Source organism: Trichomycterus rosablanca, chromosome 8 (genome assembly GCF_030014385.1).
Source record: "Trichomycterus rosablanca isolate fTriRos1 chromosome 8, fTriRos1.hap1, whole genome shotgun sequence".
Taxonomy (NCBI): domain Eukaryota; kingdom Metazoa; phylum Chordata; class Actinopteri; order Siluriformes; family Trichomycteridae; genus Trichomycterus; species Trichomycterus rosablanca.
In genome coordinates this window covers 6,429,545-6,446,782 of record NC_085995.1, presented here as the reverse complement: position 1 = coordinate 6,446,782, position 17,238 = coordinate 6,429,545, and the positions used below count along the sequence as shown (strand labels likewise).

The following is a 17,238-nucleotide window of genomic DNA, read 5'->3' as shown; positions in this document are numbered from 1 at the left end:
CTTCTTGAACAAATGTTTGTTACAAACTATAAAACTTGTTTTAAAGAGTTAATTTAACAAAACTTTAGGTAAGCTCATGTAACTAGGAAAGACAACAACACGGTTTCTTAGTCAAGGTGGGCAAATGTCTTATGTCTTAATGTCTTTATTGTACAATATACGTTCTCTTGTTTATTGTTGCTAGCAAGCTTTGCTAATGTCTCTGTAGCCAGCAGAGGGAGTCCGCATATCTCATCTCAAAAGCAAAGCAAATCTCAAACGCGATTTGACCCTCTCGCTTACCGTCGAAAGGATCACAACACGGAAATGTCAAAACTCAAGACTTCATTCATAATCTAACTGATTACAGTAAAACACTTGATTTATATCGAGATCGGAGTTCTGCGTGTTATATACACAATTTATACACATGATCTAGTAACATCGTTCAGAGTTCCGCATCTCAGGATTTAAGTTTGCATGCTGGATGAGGATTAACACCAGCTCTGTGCCTCGATGCGGTCTGACACGCGCTTATCTTCAGCGTTACTGTGTTATATCTTTTTAAAATCATATAATCACCTGCTTTAAGTGATTAAACATTTCCAGAAATCTGCAGGGTGCATAAGGAGCCTGTAACCATGAAACTGAGTTCATCCGTGTTTGCTTTATTCTGTCTGATCATTGAGTTACTGGGCATTGCTCTCTTCCTAAGAGGATTTTTTCCTGTTTCTATCAAATCCTCCTTATCATCAATGAACAAACTCTCTGACCTGCCGGCAGAGCCACTAGTAGGTAAGTATTTGGACAGCTTGGCATCACTTCCACATGTGCTAGATCTTGATTTGCAGCTATAACAGTCTTAACTGATTTGGAAAGACGTTCCGTTGGATTTTAAAACATGTCAGACTGCAGTGAGATCATGTGTTTCAGACACAAGTTTCAATTCATTTCCAGAATGTTTGACAGGAGTGAGATTAGTGTGGCAGTAACGTAGTGGTTAAGACACTGGACTCTTGAGCAGAAGGTTGCTGGTTCAAGCCCCACCGTCGCCAAATTGACACTGTTACTATAGAGCCTATAGCAAGGCTCTTAACCCATAATTATAACATTGCATCATATTCGGTCTTAATCGTCAGTCACGTTGGATAAAATTATCTGATAAATGATGTCAGGGCTTTGTGCAGGACATTCAGTTTCTTCCAAACCAGCTTGGCAAATTGTTTCTTAAGGAGATTTTTGCAGCTGTTCCACTTGAAGAACTACAACAAAATGTTTTAATTTTCAAACAATTAAAAGATTAAACACAATGGCAAACAGTGTCCCAATATTTAAGTGTGTTGCAAACATCAAATTATTAATTTGTTTAACTTAACATTGAAAAAAATACAAAAGAACTAATGTTCTTTAGTCAAGTTAAGTAGAAGTTAAAGAGATAACAAATCACAGATTGTTGTTTTCACTGTCCCAGTTTTTGCAGAAATGTGTTGTATAATTTGAACAGGTGTCTATATACTTTTGACATTTTGATCTTTGTTTGCAGGAAATGGATTGAACTCATCCAAAGTACCTCCTCCCAAATTCAGGAAAGTGGTCATTATGTTGATAGATGCTTTAAGAGAAGACTTCGTGTTTGGGCCCAATGGGAAGAGATTCATGCCGTACACCAGCCAGGTACTGAACAGAGGAGCATCCTACAGCTTTATTGCTAAGGCCAGACCTCCTACTGTCACTATGCCTAGAATCAAGGTAAGTCTGAAGGAATGCATGCAGATTTCAGCTGTTAGTGTGTCAGAATTCTGCTCTTGTTCGTGATTGGTGATCATTTTTAAAAGCTTTACAAGTCGTGTATCATTTAAATTGTCTGACGGCTGGGAAGATGATGATGATGATGATGGATAAATATTGTGTATTACAGTTATAACAGTGATGTAAGTCAAGTCATAACAGAGATTAAAAAAAATTTTTTTAATGGAATCCCAAGCAGTGCTACTGACTTGGCTAAACATCCACACACAAGTACAGTTGGTTGTTCCTGTTGTGGTGGAAGTCACTGCAGGGTTTCTTAATATTTTATCAAAATTACCAGCTCACATTTAACATAAACACAATAAAAACCCTTTTTTTGTTGAAATTCTTAAAAAGTGCCCTAAATAAATTAGACAGGTCATCTAAGTTAAACAGTTAATAGTTGTAACATCAAAAGTTAACAAACACTTGCAATGACAACAGTCTAAGTTTACAGTGGGTTGCTACAAATACACTATAGGGACAAAAGTATGGGACACCTCTTCTAATTTTTGAATGCATGTGTATTAGCCACAACAATTGGGGCTAAATTGCACAAAGCAGGGGCTATAAAGACATGAAGAAAAGCTTGGTTTAAAGAAACTCCAGTGGCCTGAACAGAGCTCAGAAAAGGAAATGAAACAGCTTAACAGCTTTAGAATCAGTTAAGGTTTTCTTGACCAACATCATTGCCCAGCCATAACAACAAGAGCCACTCTTTAAAGTATGTCTGTGGGAATTTGTGCCCATTTATTAATTTCTGATGTCAGACACAAATGTTAGACGTGAAGGCCTGGCTCACAGTAGACATTCCAACTGATGCCAAATGTGTTTAATGGTGTTAAGACCAGGGCACTTGAGTTCCTTTATATTAAGCCTTTTCCAAGCTGTTCACAAAATATTTTATATCATTGATTTTATTTACCTGTTAGCTACTGGAATGGCTGAAACATCTGAACTCAGAATCTGGCAAAATTTGCATCCCTAATTAACATCTCTCCTAATAACTTTTAACCTAGTCCTGACCATAATTAGTTGACGGTTAACCAATAACCAACAAGCAAAAAGTGTCCATTAAAATGTAAAACACATCACAGAGTTTTATATTACCAGTTTTTCATGCTTTATTTAATATAAACAGTATAAAATGGTGAAGATAGCAGTGTTATAAACCAGTTTAGCATTCAGAATGTAGCAAACAGATCATTTTAAGCGCTAACCAAACATGCTAATCATAATAAAGATGCAGTTGGTACATTTAAGCTTTTTCTGATAACATTGATGTCTTTATCATACAATGATAAGCAGATTTTATACTTTTTACAGCCAGAAATGAATTTAAATCACATTATTAACAAACAGCCAGAATTCAACAATGACTTATTTAATGATTTTTGTGTCCCAGAGATGTTTGTTTATTAGGATTTTAACGTCATGTTGTACACTTTGGTTACATTCATGACAGGACAGGTAGCTCATCAGTTCACAAGGTTATATCAAACACAGTCATGGACAATTTAGTGTCTCCAGTTCACCTCACTTACATGTTTTTGGACTGTGGGAGGAAACTGGAGCTCCCGGAGGAAACCCACACAGACACGGGGAGAACATGCAAACTCCACACAGAAAGGACCCAGAACGCCCCACCTGGGGATCGAACCCAGGACCTTCTTGCTGTGAGGCGACAGTGCTACCCACTGAGCCACCGTGCTGCCCCTGTCCCAGAGAAGTGAATGTAAACGTTTGAACTTCAGCTATCAACTTTAGCTGTGTTTCTCTGAATGTCCAGAAGATGACAGTGGAGAGCTTTAATTTTGGGACAGAACCCAGTCTCATATAATTGCACTGCTTTCTCACCTCAACCAGCATGACATGACCAATTAATCCACATCACTGTCTGCTCAGTCATTAAATAGACCTGTGCCCGACTGGGAGTTCTTACATTTCAACATGACAGAAAGACCTAGATGGAACAGCACTTAAGCATGCATGGGTGGTGAAACTGTTACACAGAGATGCTTATTTAAGAGGAGATATAGAGGGATGATGAGGGATTTGACTGTCTGACTCCTTGGTGATATGTGACAGTCGTACTTGGTTTAGGGACTGTCGTTCACTGTCAGCACTGTGGATGTGTTAGTGAGTATGTTGTCAATGAAACCCTTATGAATGGTGAAGAGTTTTAAAACATGTGGATTGTTCATCGTATCTTCTACCTGCACTTATTAGCCATTTGATCAGGTTTGAAATAGTAATGGCCTTTACAGATTAACTCAGTTTTATATATCTGTTACACTAAAAGATTCTAGACAAAGTAATTCAAATTTAGAACATTTACGGAAAAGTTGGGACATTTTGTAAAATGCAATAAAACTAGAATCTGTGATTTTGAAAATGTGTGTCTGTAAAGGGCTGGACAGTGGCTAAACAGGGTTTTCTTTGCTGGCTGACCAATGGCATCTCCACAATGGATAATGGAGATTGGTGTATGACCCCCCACGTGTGATACAGATCCCCATGTAAACCCACCGCATGCAGGTAAAAAGATGTGGTCAGTTATGCAGATGTGTCAAATAGGGCGTGTGTCAGTTGCAACCCTCCTCGGTCATTAGTGGAAGTCTGCAGCAGTAGATGAGAGTTCCGATCAGGTAATTGGATATGACTAAATTAATGAGATTGCATTTTGAATTAACCTGACTGTAGGTCTTTGGACTGTGGGAGGAAACCCACACCGGAACGAGAAGAACATGCAAATTCCACACAGAAAGGTCTCGAACTGCTTCACCTGGGAATCGAACTCAGGACCTTTTTGCTGTGCGGCACCAGTGCTACCCACCGAGCCACTGTGACACCCTATAATAATAATAATCCAAAAAAATTTTATCCCTCCCCCCCTTAAAGTCTGTGTGGATACCCAGTCGGCTAATAGCACAGCTGAGATTCGAACCCCAGATCCTAGATCTCAGAGATTTGCGATCAGGTAATTGGATATGTCTAGATTTGGGAAAAATGGGGAAAATGCATAAACAGAAAATACAAAGTGTTATTCTTTATTGTTTGCATTTCCATCCTGTAGCTCTGTTTACATGTTGATCATACTGGTGATATGTCACGTTTAAGCTCTTAGAGCTTTTGTAATGGAAATGCTTTTCTGCTTTTAGATTATTATTTAGACTCTGTTGATAACTGTATACCCATGGCCACCCAATATGTCTTGCTGTGCTGTGGTTTCAGACAGCCTTTAGAGGAATTGTGTACTATTTAGAGTATTTATTTTGCCACATATAGAATTAAATCTAAATCTGAACACATGGTGGGTCAGGTCAGTAGACCATCTTTTGTAGTGCTGTTGTATCTTTTTAATGGGTCAGTACACATGCCTGTTCACTCCTGAAAAGACAGGGGAGAAAAAAAAGTCACAAAGAGATTCATACCATCATCTTTATAGAAATTCTTAGAAAGTATTAATGGTTTGTGAGATGCTCAGGCCTGTTCATACAATAATAGTTCATCTTATTTCGTTCTGCTTTTTTGTGATTGGATAATTTGTTTTGCCCTGTGAGGACTTCCATTAGGTTGTTTATTAATGCTACTGATTTACACATTTCTCAACAATCCATGGCAAAAAAGAGTAATAATAATAAAATAGTTATTAATATTTTAATAATAATAATTCATGCATTGGCTGTTTGACCAGTGGGTCACAGTGGGTACAATTCATTGGGCGAAAGATAGGAAACACCTTGGACAAGTCGCCAGTCCATCACAAGGCAAACACACTCAATAAACCTGACTGCATGTCTTTGGACTGTGGGAGGAAACCCATGCCGACACGGGGAGAACATGCAAACTCCACACAGAAATGAATCGGACTGCACCACCTGGGAATCAAACGCAGGACTTTCTTGCTTTGAGGCAACTGTTCTACCCACCAAACCATTGTACCACCATATAATAAAATACAATTAAAGTAATCCATTGTTTGGGGAGGCACGGTGGCTCAGTGGGTATCAATGTCACAGCAAGAAGGTCCTGGGTTCAATTCCCAGGTGGAGCGGCCCGCTGGATGTTCTCCCCGTGTCTGCATGGGTTTCCTCCGGGAGCTCCGGTTTCCTTCCACAGTCCAAAGACGTGCAAGTGAGGTGAATTGGAGATACTAAATTGTCCGTGACTGTGTTTGACTTTAAAAACTTGAACTTAAATAAAATAATAAATAAATAAAGTCTACATTTAAGGTATAAAGGCAGCAACCCTCCTCATCCAGGCTTGGTACCAGCCCTAAGTGTGCAATGACAAGTGTACCTCCCAATGAGTAAGGTGTTCAGACTTACCCCCTTTTTGAAAGACATAGGCTGCGTCCAAAATCGTAGTACGCGAGAGCGGGTGCTGAATACGTAGTATTCATTAAACAGTATGGGAAAAGTACCAGGATGACCTACTGCATGGGCGCCCATTTTTAAGTATGCAAACACAGCACACTGCGGTCCGATAATATATATAGATAGATATAGAATATAAAATATAGAATGGGTATCTATCCCAAAAATTAAAAATGTTACGATCAAGTACAACCCTGAACAACATTATGAGTGGCTTTGTGGAGAGCGACAGAATTAATTTTGTCTAATTCTAAAATTGTTATACCTGTGGTGATGTGACATCATGCATCACGTGATGTTGGTAAGATACTGTGTCGAATTTAGTACGTACTGTTAAAGTATGCAATGTCCGATGCAGCCATAGTCAGTCAAGTCTGTGTAGATGCCCATCCAGCTGATAGCACCGCTGAGATTTGAACCCCAGGTCTCTTCAGAAGAGGGCTGGCATATTTTGACTGCACCTCCTGAGCGCCGGTTTCTATGAGCATTCAGATATACGAGAGTAGTTCCCCAAACTGTTAGTTAGGGACATGCAATGTATTATTACATTAATGTGTAATGCCAGCACACACAGACCTGGTGCATTATTATAAATTTTTGATAGATAGTGGAAGGGTAAAGTGCACGGTGCTGTGCAGCGGTGGAGCTGACCTGTCTGCTGCCTCTACACACTCGGACTGTAAATACTCGAGTCATCTCACCGGCGCGCATTTATTATTCCTGTAAAGAGCAAACTGAATCTTAATTTAAAGTGAAGATCAGGGGAATTTCAGAATGCTTGCATAATGGTGTTGGTGTTTGCTTACTTCTGACCTGCATATACATGACTAATCTTTCTTAAACACACTGCTGAGGGAAACGCTCCAGAACGGAGCCTCTGAGGTTTTAGTTTGTGTGATCTTGTCTCAAGCATATTACACCTCTTCCATGTTTTATGAGCTAATCAATAGCTCATAATAGTTTACACGGCCATGCAGTGATCCTTTTACAGTGTCCTAGTTCAAAGTAATCCACGCATGAAGTACCACACATGAAATACCGCTATGCCAGGGATGTTCGAGGAGTAGCAGATCTGTGCTGTAACCTAAGCTGGGATTTTGCCCAGTTGGAAGGATTTTATGCCGTGCTATCTAAAGCTAGTAAATGACATACTGTACAATATCAGGAATAAAAACTTGGTGGAACCCTTGGAACCAGGATTTCTAAATTCAGTATTCAGAAAATGTGATTTGGTCTTTATTGAAGTGGTAAAAATAGACAAACACATATTACGTAAAGAATTCTGTAAGAGGTGTTTCAGTTATTCAAATAATACTGGAAAGGTGGGTTGTTGAGGTGCCACATCCTATATAAAGACACAAAGTCTGAGTGTGTATTTTTTTTCTCAAGAAAAATCTAATGTGAACCTTCGGTCCGTCTACCCTTGGTCATTCGTTTTTTTGAAAAACAGAAAAACTGGCCAAAAATTGAATATAGCAAATTTTAAAAACCATTATTGAAAAACAAGAAAACAGTTTTTTTTTTGTTTTTCGTTTCAAGATCAAAAATCCAATAACAAACAAACAGGAATTGAATTACAGATCATATTTTATTTTGGTCACTTGCTATTCATTTTTAAAACCATTATTAAACATATTTTTTTTCGTTTTTAAAACCATGGGCGCTCAGGTGGCGCAGCGGTAAAACACGCTAGCACACCAGAGCTGGGATTTTGAATACCTCGTATCGAATCTCAGCTCTGCCATCCGGCTGGGCTGGGCGCCTACATAAACAACGATTGGCTGTTGTTCACAGGGTGGGAAAAGCCAGACCGGGTTCCTCATAACTGGTGCAATTATAACCTCTGCTGGCTGATTGATGGCACCTGCGCAGAGTTGAGGAATAATGCTGATCAGGGTGTTGCTCTCCGTGCACAAGGCTGATCCGCATATGAACTCGCCTCGTGCAGGTGAAAAGATGCAGTCGGTACTGCCTACGTGTCGGAGGTACACGGACCACCTTCCCTGGTTGTAATAAAATTCAGTGAATTTTGAAAGAAAATTCATCAAGCTGAAAGAAGCATCAAAATACCTGCAAGTTTAGGTTTTTTTTTTTTCCTGGAAATTTGACATGTTGACCGATGGGTCTGAGGTTTGTCCTCTTGGTTGGGCACCAGATCTTGAACTTGAGCTGTGATGTCATTGTTGTTCATAGCTACGAGTTTCACAGATCATCTTCCTTTTTCTGAATATTTCTGGAAATTCAGCAAATAATCTCAAACCGTCTATAACCTTTAATCAGATACAAGTTCTTTATTAAAATTGTTCTCAGTGCTCAGTGGTAAAAAAACATTTATCTTGTTACAAAATTGCAAACACGATTAGTTGTCATGATAAACAATATTTTAGTAAGTAAAATGACCTTGTTGTGTCCAACAGTGAAAGAATTTGGATGCAAATACCAAACACAGAGCACAACCTTCTGATTACTTGTCCAATCGGGCAGCACTATGGCTAAGTGGGTAGCACTGTTGCCTCCCCTTGTCCACGTGGGTTTCCTCCGGGGGCTCCGGTTTCCTCCCACAGTCCAAAGACGTGCAAGTGAGGTGAATTGGAGATACAAAATTGTCCATGACTGTGTTTGATATAACCTTGTGAACTGTTGAATCATGGGTAATGAGTAACTACCGTTCCTGTCATGAATGTAACCAAAGTGTAAAACATGATGTTAAAACACTAATAAACAAACAAACAAACTAGTCCAATCCACCACACACACACTGTATTCTGTTACCAGACTATAATATTATGCTGTGATACAAGATTTTGGCATCTTTAATAAAGGCAGAAAAGTGAAGATCAAACCAGATAAAGTTTGTGCTTCTCCTCTAATGATCAGATTTATTACAGTGAATATGTGGAGAGAATCTTTGATAATGCATTTTTCCTTCACCTCACCATCAGGTCCTAGTCATTAGAGGTGATTCACAGAAAGATCAGGGGGCTTAGAAGACCAAAATTGGTTGAATCTGGAAAATAACTAGGACTATATGGGAGACAGAATATGATTATATACACACAAATGCTCTTTTTCTGCACTGTTAAGGATTTCAAACATTTTTCAGGCTGGCGTATTAAAGTGTGTGTTAGGTTGTGCCACCCTGCTGTTACTTTAAAGCTAAAGGCTAGAATTTCAGTAATTGGTTATATTCATTAAGTCGTTTGCTTATTTTTAGTAACCATTAAATTAGTGCTAAAGTAAAGTGGTTCAGTGTGACATCAAATACAGCTCATTATACACCAGCAGTTACAGCAATGTAAAGTCTAGACTATTCACTAATGAGCCAAAACATTAGTATCACCCCCCCAAAAATGTGCATTGCAATGTCTTTTTATAACAGCTATGCCTGTCAGTCAGCAAAACCTTAAACACTGAGCTGATTAAATGCTGAATTCAGCAGATATGATCAGGATAAAAACCTAATGATAAGGGCTGAATTTTTATAACCAGATGACTGGTTAAAGTATCTCAGAAACAGCAAGGGGGCTAACATAGGGTGACCATACGTCCTTATTTTCCCAGATATGTCCTCTTTTTTGGACCTAAAAAAATATCCAAATTACCTTCTTGCACTTCTCTTAAAATTATTATCTCTTATTTTTATTGTTTAGGGCTAAACGCTGAATTGGAAGTAATAGAATTATCTGACCATAAATGCATTTGTTAGTTGTCTTATTAAAAACTAGCTGTTTATTTATTAAGATTCATTAACATAGTTTCGTGGTTATTGATGCATTTGTCAAATATTTCAACCCCTACTTTATACACTTTGCCATGGTGCCAACAATTACAAGTGTCCCCGCCAAGTGTCCTCTGTTTTGAAATCCAAATTATGGTCACTCTAGCTAACAGGCAACTGTGATGAGTACCCACTGACAGTGGTCCAAGGAGGGACAAACTATGAACTGCCGTTAGTTGGGTGGCCAAGACTAATCAGTGCCAAGGGACATAAAGGCTATAGAGGGGCTACTGGGGCTCAAATTGCAGATAATTGTAATACTGGTAATTGGGTGAACAGGGTGAACAGTCACAACACACAGTGCATTAAACCTCTCTGTCTTAGGGGCTGCATAGTCACAGGTCAGTCAAAGTGCCAGCTGTCCACTTACAATGCATCAAAACTAAACATCAGAGCAATGAAAGATAGTTGACTGGTATAGTGGGCAGCCGGGCGCTTGTGTGTTGTTTACCTGATTTACTGTAGGATGATCCACCTCGTGCAGATCTCACTATGTGTAAACAGCATGTTTAATGTTTTTTACATTTTCATTTACTATATAACTGAGGTCACAAACGAGAAAAAATATGAAAGAGCAAAATCTGTACCCACAGTTTAGTAATCCGTACTCTCAGTTTATAAACTGTACCCACAGTTTTGTAGAGTGTACCCACTGTTTAGCAAAACTGTACCCACAGATTTGTAAACTGTACCCACGGATATGTAAACTGTACCCACAAATTTGTAAAGTGTACCCACTGATTTGTAAACTGTACCCACTGTGTCACCACCAGGTTTGCATGGTGGGTATAGCAAACTAACAATAATAAATATGTAAGCAATAATAAATATAAATACAGTACCAGTCAAAAGTTTGGACACACCTTCCCTTCAATGGTTTTTCTTGATTATTTTTATTTTCTACATTGTAGATTAATACTGAAGACATTCAAACTATGAAGGAACACATATGGAATTATGTAGTGAACAAAAAAGTGTTAAACAAACCAGAATATGTTTTATATTTTACCAACTCTACCTCTGCACAACACAACTGATGGTCTCAAACACATTACAAAAGCAAGAAATTCCAGAAATTAACTCTTGACAAGGCACAAACGTTAATTGAAAACCATTCCAGGTGGCTACCTCATGAAGCTGATTGAGAAAATGCCAAAAGTGTGCAAAGCTGTCATCAGAGCAAAAGATGGCTACTTTGAAGAATCTAAAATATAAAACATATTCTGGTTTGTTTAACACTTTTTTGTTCACTACATAATTCCATATGTGTTCCTTCATAGTTTGGATGTCTTCAGTATTAATCTACAATGTAGAAAATAAAAAAAAATCAAGAAAAACCACAGGAATGAGAAAGTGTGTTCAAACTTTTGACTGGTACTGTACATGTATCATTAAATTTTAGTGTATTGTACATACTTATGTGGCCATGGATGCACTGAAATCTTAGAAGAACCAGCTGTTTGTGAAGGGCACAGATTTTAAATCTGAAAGTACGATTTATAAAACCATGAGCACTGTTTTGCTAAGGTTAGGGTACAGTTTTGCTAAATTGTGGGTACACTTTACAAATCCGTGGGTACAGTTTATAAACTAAGAGTATGGATTGCTAAACCGTGGGTACAGATTTTGCTGTTTTGAGAAACAGGCCAGCAATAATTATAATAATAAACATAATCATCATCATCATAATTTTACTATTAGTATAATTATTATTATTTATTGGGGGAGCAAGTGTTTGCTTTGCCTTTAGTCAGTGTCTGTGAGGAGTTTGTTCTTCCCCAGCCATATAGATCTTTTTCAAACAAACAAAAATAATTGGGATGTTTGGGACTGGAAGACAGAATTGTTTTTGCATTTTTAACTTATCTATTCAGAATTTATTGTCTGCAGAAAGTCTTCTAAAAAGTTGACTAAAAGAATAGCAGCCTACACCCACAGGCTTTTAAATCTCGTCACTATTAAACGTGGAGGAACCCTAAATGAAAACCCTACATCTATAAAAGCAATAAGAAATGTTTGATTTAGGCAGTTGTAGCCTAGCAGTTAAGGTACTTGACTAGTAATCAGAAGGTCGCTGGTTCAAGCCCCACCACTGCCAGGTTGCTGCTGTTGGGCCCTTAACCATCAATTGCTCAGACTGTACACTGTAACTGTACTATAAGTCGCTTTGGATAAAGGCGTCTGCTAAATGCCAAAAATGTAAATGTAATAAATCTAAGGTCAGTGCTTTAATGCAGTGATATATTTTTTGCATCCTTTTCTAACGTCTAACAGCCCAACAATGTAACACAATATTTTTAGGACTGTACCTGCCAGATTCTTTGGCTTATATGAACCCTGACTGCACAGTCTTATTAGTAAACAGCAGAGGTCAACAGGTTCTCCTTAGCTTCCTGTATAGAGATTTTATCCAATGCTAAAACAACTGAACAGCTTAGGCATATGAACAACAACTTCTGAGGGGTGAACACACACACCCACACACACACACACACACACACACACACACAGGTTCAGGTCAAGGTTATGAACTTCTTATTTGTATTGATGTATGGGATTCCAAAAGCAAAGACCATGACCACTCAGACTCCCAGGACCGTGTGTTGTCGAGCTTCAGAGGCTGTAAAAATCCAGTGTGAGAATGAAATTGGATTGAAAACCATAAATAAGGAATTTGTGAGGTGTGTAAAAGCTCAGGATCAGTGTTCTAGATTTAAAACAAAATCAGAAGTGAGAAACAGGAGCGACTGCACTGCACGGCTTCAGGACAAGAGACTCAGAACATACTCAGTTTATAGAAAATGACTGTATGTTGTGTGCATTATGTGAGTGTGTATTGCAAATGAAAATCCTGATTTAATTTGAGTACAGGAACAGTTTTAAATTTTAAATATTTAACTTTCATTGTTCTTTTTTACAAACCTAATTCTTTAATGACAGTGCAAACATTTGGAAGTAGAAAAGCTGCGCTGCTTATATTTCTTTTAAATAGCAGATTATTAATTATTTTTCTGGCCTGAATAACTTAACAGACATGGGGTGGCACAGCAGCCAGGCATCTATATAGACATAATTGGTTATCTCTGGAAAAGAAGAGGGGTGTTTCTGGCATGGCCAAAGCCCTGCGATGGATTGGTATTCCTGCCTTGTGCCCAGTGTTTTCTGGTGAAACCGGACCCTGTGCAACCCTGACCAGGATAAAACGGTTAATGAAATGAATTGAAATGCCAAATGGCAAAAAACAAACAAAAAATTCTACATCAAGTGTCTAAGCACATTTTATTGAGAATTATGTTTTTATATAAAGGGAAAAAAAAACCTTCACAATATAGAAGATAAATATTCACAATAAAAGATTTTACTCTTATTTGAGATTTTTTCCATCGTGATGATATGCAATAAACACGCTTGCCAAATAAATCATGATTTTATGAAAATTACACGAAGGATCAATTTAAAGTGCAAGCATAAAGTTGTCTGTTCTGTGCTATTATGAGATGGGCTTTACTCATAAACCACTCTGAACACATTCCCTTAACATATAAAACCAAGAAAACACAAGATCAATCCTAAATTTCCTGGCAGGAACAACAATGAAAACAATAATATAAATGGATAAATAGAAACAAGGAAAAATGACTTAAACTTAACACGGATCATGCCAAAAATAACACAATGTGTATGAAGTGGCGTAAAACTCAAATAGTGTGTTGTGTATAGTGACCAGAGCGATACGTTCACTTGTTTGATAAGTGGGAGGAATCTGCCGTATATCAGATCTTAAGTCGGAGGAATCTGCCATATATGAGATCTTAGGTGGGAGGAATCTGCCATATATCAGATCTTAAGTGGGAGAGATATCAGATCTGAAGTCGGAGGGATCTGCTGTATATCAGATAGTAAGTGGGAGGGATCTGTCCTATATCAGGTCGTAAGTGGGAGGGATCTGCTGTATATCAGATCTTAAGTGGGAGGGATCTGTCGTATATCAGATAGTAAGTGGGAGGGATCTGTCGTATATCAGATAGTAAGTGGGAGGGATCTGTCGTATATCAGATAGTAAGTAGGAGGGATCTGTCGTATATCAGATATTAAGTGGGAGGGATCTGTCGTATATCAGATAGTAAGTGGGAGGGATCTGCCGTATATCAGATAGTAAGTGGGAGGGATCTGTCGTATATCAGATACTAAGTAGGAGGGATCTGTCGTATATCAGATATTAAGTGGGAGGGATCTGTCGTATATCAGATAGTAAGTGGGAGGGATCTGTCGTATATCAGATAGTAAGTGGGAGGGATCTGCCGTATATCAGATAGTAAGTGGGAGGGATCTGTCGTATATCAGATAGTAAGTGGGAGGGATCTGCCGTATATCAGATAGTAAGTGGGAGGGATCTGTCGTATATCAGATAGTAAGTGGGAGGGATCTGTCGTATATCAGATAGTAAGTGGGAGGGATCTGTCGTATATCAGATAGTAAGTGGGAGGGATCTGCCGTATATCAGATAGTAAGTGGGAGGGATCTGTCGTATATCAGATAGTAAGTGGGAGGGATCTGCCGTATATCAGATAGTAAGTGGGAGGGATCTGCCGTATATCAGATAGTAAGTGGGAGGGATCTGTCGTATATCAGATAGTAAGTGGGAGGGATCTGTCGTATATCAGATAGTAAGTGGGAGGGATCTGTCGTATATCAGATAGTAAGTGGGAGGGATCTGCCGTATATCAGATAGTAAGTGGGAGGGATCTGTCGTATATCAGATAGTAAGTGGGAGGGATCTGTCGTATGTCAGATAGGAAGTGGGAGGGATCTGTCGTATATCAGATAGTAAGTGGGAGGGATCTGTCGTATATCAGATAGTAAGTGGGAGGGATCTGTCGTATATCAGATAGTAAGTGGGAGGGATCTGTCGTATATCAGATAGTAAGTGGGAGGGATCTGTCGTATATCAGATAGTAAGTGGGAGGGATCTGTCGTATATCAGATAGTAAGTGGGAGGGATCTGTCGTATATCAGATAGTAAGTGGGAGGGATCTGTCGTATATCAGATAGTAAGTGGGAGGGATCTGTCGTATATCAGATAGTAAGTGGGAGGGATCTGTCGTATATCAGATAGTAAGTGGGAGGGATCTGTCGTATATCAGATAGTAAGTGGCAGGGATCTGCCGTATATCAGATAGTAAGTGGGAGGGATCTGTCGTATATCAGATAGTAAGTGGGAGGGATCTGTCGTATGTCAGATAGTAAGTGGGAGGGATCTGTTGTATATCAGATAGTAAGTGGGAGGGATCTGTCGTATATCAGATAGTAAGTGGGAGGGATCTGCCGTATATCAGATCTGGCCCCTTTTTTCACACCATTGTAATTCACACAAGAGCTTAATTTTCCTAAATAAAAGAGCATTTTATTGACTTACACCTCACCAACGCCACAATCCTCACGTGTTTAGGTTGTTAAATCTGCATCTACGTTTGTAATTTCTTCAGAAGCCTGGCTTTGCATGGCTAATAATGATGAAATAACAGAAAATGTATCACTTCCTAATGAAGGGTTTTCCTCCTATGCATGCCAACAGCATTTTTGAGTGGAACTTGTAAACATCTCACATTTAAAGTAGCTGACAGTGATACAAGCTCTGCAAAACTAAGTTTCCAGACATTGATCGAGATGATATATTAAAATTCTAAGTACAACACAGAGCCACAATTTCACACATGGGTGGGCTAGCATCTAAATACAGCATACATCTAAATACACGTGTACATACTGAGAGAGGCTTGGTTGTTTTTTCATCAATTCCCAGGTAATTTTCAACAGATTTGGTATAAATATTCTGAGTATTTTTGCATATGTTACTGTGGCCACAGAAAGTCCAAACAAAGTGGGACACTTGGTCTCAACCAAAGAAAATGGTGAAAGTGGTTTCTTTGCAGACTTTGGCATGGTCAAATTAACACCCCAGGAAAACACCATGCCCAGCTGATGGACATAAAGGTTCTATAGCATGTTAATGTCATTATTTAACTCCTGCTATCCCCATAATTCACCCTCAGTCTTTCTGAAGACCTTTTCTTTTAGAACACGACACATCTGGCAAATCTTTAGTGACCCAAACTGTGCAAAATGTCAAGGGGTCTGAATACTTTCTAAATCCACTGTACTGTTTATGGTGCAAATGGACAAGAGGGTAAAAATGTCTGAATACTCTTGGGTATTAAAGGATGGTCAATAAGAGGGACTTGTGAGCTTTTGGAAATGTCAGGTCAAGGTCTCTTTATTACCACACTGCCACTGCCATAACAGGAGCCAACAGGAGCAAAAGTGACTCTATTTTATGTATTTTTAGATGGTATGTGATCATCAGTCTGTACACTTCAAAATATAATTTTCAAATAAATATTATGGTTATGATAAGCTTGATCTCTGGCCAAAAAAGGGTAACCAAGTTTAGTACTTGGGTAAAGTACAGGTCACTTGGCAATTGTAACAACTACTAAATGTGGAATCAAATCTACTTACCTTGTTATTTTACATTGCCTTACCGTTCTAGCTTGGCTTTTTATTTATTTGTTTAATTTTTTTCATTTGAACAAATGGCATACTAGCTGATTTTTGCTGTTTTTATTGTTTTTAGCAGATATTTCCTCTGGGTATGCCAGTGGCCTTCCATTAGGCAGCAAACACAAAACACAGAGCTGCATCAGAGGCGAGCTCGAGCGCCCTAATCGCTAGTGTTTCATTTGACAAGAACAGTGCTGATATGCAGTGATGGTGAAAGCTCCTGGGCCTGTAAATAAAAAAGGGCCTTTCACTTTCAACTCACACTGCTAAGTGATGTGGAAACTTGGTGGCTCTTGGACTGAGACTCTGCCTTAGTAAACTTCTTAAAACAGCGTGACTAATGAGTATGCATTTCCCTGCCATGATGAATGCTGTAGGGATGCAAGAGAGCAAGAGAGGCAGGATATACACCAGGAATTACTGCCAGGGAACAGATAGGACATGGAAGCAGAGCTGCATTTTGAGCACAAATCAAGCACAAATGAAGCAGATAATACAGCTGACAGGAATTGGGAATCGATTGGGAATTGATTAGGAATTGTTTGGGAATTGATTGGGAATCGTTTGGAAGTGCAGGGATTTTTGTATTAATTACTCATGAATATGATCTGAGCTTCAACCAATAGAATGCAAATCTGTAGAATAGCTGAAACTCTAACTCAAAAGCTCGAACTCTAGGTGCTGGAGGGCTAGCATATAATATTTTACCCACAAAGGTCTGCCAAATTGAGAATTGATTGGGAATCGTTTAGT

General features: G+C 38.8%; 1 protein-coding gene across 1 annotated transcript in view; it reads left to right on the top strand.

Moving 5' to 3' along the window:
• The first annotated feature begins 620 nt into the window (after window positions 1-620).
• pigg (phosphatidylinositol glycan anchor biosynthesis class G (EMM blood group)) overlaps window positions 621-17,238 on the top strand; it is a 133,567-nt gene continuing 116,949 nt past the window's right edge. Inside the window, exons 1-2 of the mRNA XM_063000958.1 lie at window positions 621-774; window positions 1,523-1,728. Of these exons, the coding sequence (XP_062857028.1) occupies window positions 621-774; window positions 1,523-1,728 (360 nt within the window). The remainder of the gene's footprint in view (window positions 775-1,522; window positions 1,729-17,238) is intronic.